The 8,045-nt window shown below is 42.8% G+C and overlaps 1 protein-coding gene across 1 annotated transcript; it reads right to left on the bottom strand.

Moving 5' to 3' along the window:
- Positions 1-6,702: 6,702 nt before the first annotated feature.
- On the bottom strand, positions 6,703-7,671 carry LOC130874832 (olfactory receptor 2T2). The gene has a single exon (XM_057770355.1). The coding sequence runs from the start codon at positions 7,669-7,671 to the stop codon at positions 6,703-6,705; it is 969 nt and encodes a 322-aa protein (XP_057626338.1).
- Between the last annotated feature and the right edge of the window lie 374 nt (positions 7,672-8,045).

The raw sequence follows: 8,045 nt of genomic DNA on the forward strand, positions 1-8,045 counted from the left end.
AATGGATTAAAGACCTCAATATCAGTCCAAACACACTGAACCTGATAGAAGAGAAAGTGGGAAGTACTCTACAACACATGGGCATAGGAGACCACTTCCTATGTATAACCCCAGCAGCACAGACATTATGGGCAACATTGAATAAATGGGACCTCCTGAAACTGAGAAGCTTCTGTAAAGCAAAGGACACTGTCACTAAGACAAAAAGGCAATCCACTCACTGGGAGAAGATCTTCACCAACCCCACAACTGACAAAGGTCTGATCTCCAAAATATATAAAGAACTCAAGAAACTAGACCGTAAAAGGCTAATCAACCCAATTATAAAATGGGGCACTGAGCTGAACAGAGAATTCTCAACAGAAGTTCGAATGGCCAAAAGACATGTAAGGTCATGCTCAACTTCCTTAGCGATTAGGGAAATGCAAATCAAGACAACTTTAAGATACCATCTTACACCTGTCAGAATGGCTAAAATAAAAAACACCAATGATAGCTTTTGCTGGAGAGATTGTGGAGAAAGGGGTACACTCATCCATTGCTGGTGGGAATGCAAACTTGTGCAACCACTTTGGAAAGCAGTTTGGCAGTTTCTCAGGAAATTCGGGATCAACCTACCCCTGGACCCAGCAATACCACTCTTGGGAATATACCCAAGAGATGCCCTATCATACAACAAAAGTATATGCTCACCTATGTTCATAGCAGCATTGTTTGTAATAGCCAGAACCTGGAAACAACCTAGATGCCCTTCAATGGAAGAATGGATGAAGAAAGTATGGAATATATACATATTAGAGTACTACTCAGCAGTAAAAAACAATGACTTCCTGAATTTTGGATGCAAATGGACAGAAATAGAAAACACTACCTGAGTGAGGTAAGCCAGACCCAAAAAGAGGAACATGGGATGTACTTACTCATAATTGGTTTCTAGCCATAAATAAAGGACATTGAGCCTATAATTCGTGACCCTAGAGAACCTAAATAAGAAGGTGAACCCAAAGAAAAACATATAGTCATCCTCCTGGATACTAACCTTCATCAGGCCATGAAAGGAGACAGAGACCCACATTGGAGCACCGGACTGAAACCCCAAGGTCCAAATCAGGAGCAGAAGGAGAGAGAGCACGAGCAAGGAACTCAGAACCGTGAGGGGTGCACCCACATACTGAGAAAATAGGGATGATCTATCGGGAACTCACCAAGGCCAGCTGGAGTGGGTCTGAATAAATTTGGGATAAAACCGGACTCGTTGAACATAGTGGACAATGAGGACTGCTGAGAAGTCAAGAACAATGGCACTGGGTTTTGATCCTACTGCACCTACTGGCTTTATGGGAGCCTAGGTAGTTTGGATTCTCACCTCACTAGACCTGGAAGGAGGTAGGAGGTCCTTGGACTTCCCACAGGACAGAGAACCCTGACTGCTCTTCGGGCTGATGAGGGAGGGGGACTTGATTGGGGGAGGGGAAGGGAAATGGGAGGAGGTGGCAGGGAAGAGGCAGAAATCTTTAATAAATAAATAAATAAATAAATAAAAATGTAATGTATAATTAGGAAATATAGGTTGTTAATGGACAATCATCTATAATAGTCAAATTTGTGGTCATGTTAGATTTTCTAGATGTGCATAGATATATTTCAGGTATTCATTCTTCATATCTTCCAAAGACTACAGAATATGGCATTTAAAATGTTTTAATTACTTAGGGCTTTTCATGACAATGAGACACGTGTAGTCTCCTTATGGAACTGGTTAGCCATTTGGGCAAGAAACTGATCTTGCCTGGACTGATGCATAAACTGGACATGAAGGACCCACAGAGAGATGACTGCTGAACTTGCCTAAAGGTAAGATGGTTCTTCAGGGTTCCTGCTTCATGAAAGAGTCTGCAAGACATTCTGCAGGATACAGAAGAATGTGACTGAATTGTCTTTGAATTTTCCTGCTTCATGGAAATGTCTGCTGGAGACTATGGGCTTGTAGGCTGAAGATGGATGCCCCAACGATACAGAGGAACTTTGGGTGACTGTCCAGGCAGCGAGATGTCTTTGTCATTTCTAGAGTTTTGGAAGTTGCTTACTTCTTGTTTACTTAGGCAATATTATATCCTTCTGGAGTCTTTGATGGAGTTGAAGAATGGATAGTTATAGTTTTCCTTTGTGATGGTAAAATATAAAATAGATATAAATATTGTAATTGTAATTCTTGCTTGATAACTGTTTTGTTATATGTAATTTTACTATGTTAAAGTGAAAACCTTTCTTTTTTGTTTAAACAGAAGAGGGGAAATTGTCTAGGAGATCTTTCTGTATTTGTGTTTCTTTCATTGGCTGAATAAAGAAACTGCCTTGGCCTTTTGATAGGGCAGAATTAGATAGATGAGGAAGACAGAACAGAATGCTAGGAAGAAGGACAGACAAGGCAGATGCCATGAATCTCCTGCCTGCAATGAACGTAGGTTAGAACCTTGCCGGTAAACCATAGTCACATGGTGATACACAGATTTAATAGAAATGAGTTAATCAAGATGTGAGAGTTAGCCAATAAGAGGCTAGAGCTAATGGGCCAGGCAGTAATTTAATTAATACAATTTCTGTGTGATTATTTTGGGGGTTAAGCTAGCCAGGCGGCTGGGACGAAAAGCAGGCCCTTTCTCACTACAAGTTTCAATTTAATTTCTCTAACACCAGTGTCAAAACTGTGTGATTTCTTCAGCAATAATGTTTTACCTTCAAGTTCTAGGTGGACAATAAGGACAACAGTAATATCCTATGCCCTTTGGAAATCCTTTGGGTTCCCCCAAACAAGAATGTGAAGAAAGGCTTCCTATGCCTGCCACTGGAGCTTTGATAAATAGTATAAGGCTCTTTGGGAGAGATTTATCACTCCAAGTGCTCTAAGTTCATTAAATGCACATATAATATATTCATATATTTATTGATTGATTTTTATTAATTCTTTGTGAAAGTTACATTCTGTGTTCTGATCCCATTCATTTCATTATCCCTTCAAATCTGCCCTCTGCCCTTTCAACCTTCACCTCACAAATAAAATAAAATTTAAAGAAAAACAAAACAAAAACAAATTAATAAACTAACATACAAAAAGAAAAAAGAGTCTCAGCCTAGGAACTGTGGTGTGACACAGTGCGTCACATAGTTTACCCTTTAGTCCACTTACCTTTAGTTGTAAGTGTTCATTGCTGTGAGTCATTGTCTGTTTCAAGGCCTCTGGCTTCTGCTACACCCTTGATGCTGGGTCCTCAATGGGACTCCTCTTGAATATCCTGTAGTTGACCTATGTCATGGAGATTCTACAGCTTTTTACCTGCAGGTCTGGCCTCTTCACATGCTCCAGCAGTTCCCAGATGAGGTGGATGTTGGGGTGAACTAATTCATAGCTCTGGTTCTGGGCCTTGGATTGTAGCTGGGTTGATCATCCCGCCAGGTTTCCCTCATCAAACCACCAGGGTGAGGTATCTAGCACTGCCCTAGCTACCAACCCCACTACAGCAGGCAGTAAGGAGTGGAGATGGTTCTGCTTTCATACCCTCACATCTGGCTCACCTGCAGCCACACCATCAGGCCAGCTCTACTGTTTGCCCAGGTGAGATTCAGGGCCCACTCTCCCCAGTGCAATGGCTGGTGAAGTGCAGGGCCAGCTCTCCCCAGTGCTGCAGTCAATAAGGTGCAGGGCCAGCTCTCTTACTCTCATGTCCCCAAGGCCAGCTCTCCTGTCTGCCACAGGTGAGAGGGGAGGGCCTCTTCCCTTGCTCATGCCACCACATGGCAGATTGGGTCAGGGTTGGCTCTCTTGCTCATATGCACCCAGAGTCATCTTACCTGCACCCCCTGCCAACAGGGTCAGCTCTACTGTGTTGCCTGAGTGAGGTATAGGGTCCTTTCTCCCAAGCACTACAACTTGTGAGGAACAAGACAAGTCCTCCCATTCTTAGGGCCTCAGCACCAGCTCTTCCACCTACCAGAGGCATCAAGGGGTGGAGGATGAAGGAAGGCATCTCCCTGTCAACCCCCTACCACATAGCAGATGAAGGGTGGAAACAGGTCTCTCATGCATGTTCATAGGACCAGATCACCGGTGTCCCCATCCACAGGCTCAACTCTTTCGTGTTTCCCAGATGTGGTGCAAGGCCCACTCTCCCAAGTGCTGCAGGTGATGAGGGCCGGGGTGGCTCACCCACTCTCATGACCCCAGGAAGAGTTTTCCTCCCTTCCGTAGGTGTCAAGGGGCAGAGGGGTGTATCCCTCCCTTGTTCATACCACCATGTGACAGACAGATAGTGGTCCTACCTCTCCCACTCTCATCCCTTCTGGGCTGGCTCACCTGCGTCCCAGTCAAGGGGATCAGCTCTACTGTGCTGCCTTGGCAAGGGAGAGCTGCCCACTCTCCCTAGTGATGCAGATGGTAGGAGGCAGGTCCAGTTCTCCCTAGTGTTGCAGCCAGTGAGGTGTGGGACGCACTCTGTTCAGCCCTAGCCTCATTGTCTTTGGCAGTGGCAGAAGTCATAGACAACAACACAGACTATGGCTGTGCCAGGGCCCTAGACCCAGATATATGGCCCTGGGTAGCGGCCTAAATCTAATGACACCATGGCCCTGGATGGCAGCACAGGTCCCTCAGATCTCTATGGCCCTGGCACTGGCATGGCCTTTGAACACTAACATGTTCTTAGGTGGTCATCCATGATGCCCTTGATGGCAACACAGACCAGTGTTATCAATACAGACCCTGACTGCAGTTGGACCACAGACCCAGACATGGTCCTTGTCATCAGCCTGGGCCAGGACATTACTAAGGTCACAGTTGGCATTGCAGGTCATGCAGATCTGCATGGACCCAGTGACTGCATGGCCCTTGAACAGCAACATGGCCTCAGGTGGCAGCCCAGATCCTTAGGACAATGCTGGTTGTGGATTTTCTTGTATGTAGGCTTTATGATGTTGAGGTGTAATCTAGTCACACTCTTTCTATAACTTTTTTTATAAAGTCATATTGTACAGCATGAAAACCCTTTTCTGCATCATTGATAATATGACATTTGTTTTTAAATCCAATTATATGATTCTGAACCATGCCTTCATTTCTGGGATAAAACTAACTTGGCTATAGTGGATTATCTATTTGATATTTGCTTGTGTTTCATTTGCAAATATTTTTATTAAGAATCTTTGCATCTATGTTTATGAGGGATATTGGCTTGTAGTTCTCTTTTTGTTTTGTCTTTTAATGTTCATTCTTTAGTCTTTGAGTGGAATGTTCTGTAGATGTGCATTAGGCAATTTGGTCACTGCGAAGTTTAACTTCAATGTTTCTCTCTTAATTTCTGGGTCTAGATGAAGTGTTATTGGTAAGAACAGGGTACTGAAGTCACTCACTATCACTGTGTTATAATTAAACTGTGTCTTACATGGCTTGCTCTTTATGAAATTAGGGGTTCCTGTGTTTGGTTCATGTATGTTCAGATTATAACATTAACATGATGGATGTTGTCCCCTTGTTGAAGAAACTTTCTTTGTATTTTCTATATTTAGTTATAAGTCTATTCTTATTGAATATTAGAATAGATACACCTGCCGGCTTATTAGTTTCATTTTCCTGGAATGCCCTTTTCATCCTTTTACCCTAAGGTGGTAGATATCTTTGCTAGTGATGTGTGTTTCTTGTAGGAGAAAATTTATGGTTATTGGTGGCCTTTCTTTTGTGTTTTTAATTTTAAAATTTGTTGATAATGTCATATATGACTATACTGTATTTATATAATTTGTATAATCTATCCACTAAGTAATCCCATGTCCCCCTATTTATGACTTCCTCTCTTGGTGTTATTTTATATATATGTTACTTTATATACATACATATATATAATTTTTTGAGTCAACTTCTTGTACGTATGCATGTTTAGGAATGACCACATGGGATTGTATAATATATTGGTAGGCTTGTACTATGAGAATACTAATGCTCCCTTCCTCAATAACCATTGATTGTTTGTATCTCTTAATCTATCAGTAGAGCCTTACCCATATCCACACTGGCATATTAACATGCATGTATATTATGCAGATGTTATTTAGGCAAACATATAACTGAGATTTTATGTATGCAGCAAATCAGGCACCTGGTTTTCTGATTCTTAAAATAAAATTACATTCTCATCATTAAAAAATGTTTAATTAATGTTTAATGTTTGGTGTTATATTTAAAATTAAATCCTCAAAGACTTGGAAAGCACTCCTGGCACTTTTGCATTCAAAGGCTGGCAAGGAGGACTGAGATTATTCAGCTTTAGAATATAAATTAACATGGGTAGTTTGTAGGCTCCACCCCCCAAAGATGTTCATAATTAATACCGACACAAAGAACATATGGTCAAATGTTACACATAAAGATACCAGTTCAGGGAGCTCCAGAGGGATGTTCATCTTGCCTGGGAAGATTCACAGTGCAGTTTGGCTGAAAATGCTGACACACGCTGCTGATGAATTCAGATAGGAAAGTCAGTGATGCTGGATCTCTCTGCCTTTGATTTCATATCTCATTCTTGACTGGTGAGTAAAACAGAGAGCTATTGCTGGGTGGTAAGTTTTAGATGATTAAACTGATGCTGAGGGGAACAAAGAGTGTATTTTATAGTAAGATTACAGCATCCACACCGAAGTGTTGGCTCCATCCTGCTAGTATTTCCCAGGCACGTGCCCCACTTGTAATGTGCGGGAGAAGCCATGTTTCCGCAGGACATTTCTTAGAGCTGCAGCCACATCTCTGTTCCTTAAGCTGTAAATGAGGGGGTTCAGCATGGGAGTGAGGATGGTGTAGAAGGCTGACACGACCTTGTCCTTCTCAGGGGTGTGGTAGGAATGGGGCAGTACGTTGGTATAGAAGGCTGCCCCATAAAAGATGCTGACCACTAGAATGTGGGAGGAACAGGTGGCGAAGGCTTTCCGGCGGCCCTCAGCGGAGCTCATGTGGTAGACGGTGATGAGGATGCGCGTGTAGGAGACTGAGATGATGGAGATCGGGATGAGAAGCATCAGCACACAGCATGCGTACATCAGGGTTTCATAGAGTGATGTGTCTGTGCAGGATAGCTTCAGCACTGCTGGGATCTCACAGAAAAAGTGGTTGATCTCTCGGGATCCACAGTAGGGAAAGCTCATCGTGACAGGTGTCAGCATGAATCCATCCAAAGATCCACCAGCCCAAGAACCCAGCACCATAAACAAACACACTCTCGGACTCATGATTATGGGGTACCGTAGAGGGTTGCACACAGCCACAAACCTATCATAAGCCATGAGGCCTAACAGGAAAAACTCTCCCCCAATCAGGGTAAGGTACAGAAATATTTGCAGTGCACATCCCAGAAAGGAAATGGTCTTTTCTTTGGACAGGAGATCTTGGAGCATCTTGGGGACAGTGATACAGATGTAAACCGTATCCATGACGGACAACTGGCTGAGCAAGAAGTACATGGGTGTGTGAAGACGTGAGTCCAAACGGATGAGCATAATCATGACCAAGTTGGCTGTTACAGCCACCACAAAGATGGAGAAGACCACAGCAAAGATCAGCCCCGGAAATGCGGGGTGTGTGATGAGGCCCAGCAGGATGAAGTCAGTGGAGTTCTGGTAAATAGACTCCATTTCCACAGTGCATGGCAGCTCCGTGGGCTATAGAAGAAAAAACGTTGGAAAATCAACTAATTATCTGTGTTTGTGGTTTTTTGTGAAGCCCTTGGCATTAGCTGTGGCCTAAGCAATATAGGTTAGAGGAAAGAATGTTCACCTCATAACCCTCTTGACTTCTGGCTTGAACATTTGCAGTAAGACATTACATGAGTCAAAGTTTAAACTCAAGTTCATCCTTTCTGATGGATCATTATGAATCTAAACTAAGCTGGATGCAAGAAGTAAATGTAAGCATCAACAATGGTACTTCTTTTAGATTTTTCTTATATTTTGAACCATGTTCTACGTAATTCTTGAGTCTTATCACTTCACACTGAATTTTCTATGAC

This window comes from Chionomys nivalis, chromosome 5 (assembly GCF_950005125.1).
Source record: "Chionomys nivalis chromosome 5, mChiNiv1.1, whole genome shotgun sequence".
NCBI lineage: Eukaryota > Metazoa > Chordata > Mammalia > Rodentia > Cricetidae > Chionomys > Chionomys nivalis.

Excerpts from the sequence above, each read along its gene's own strand:
- LOC130874832 (XM_057770355.1), bottom strand. The coding sequence starts at position 7,671 with ATGGAGTCTATTTACCAGAACTCCACTGACTTCATCCTGCTGGGCCTC.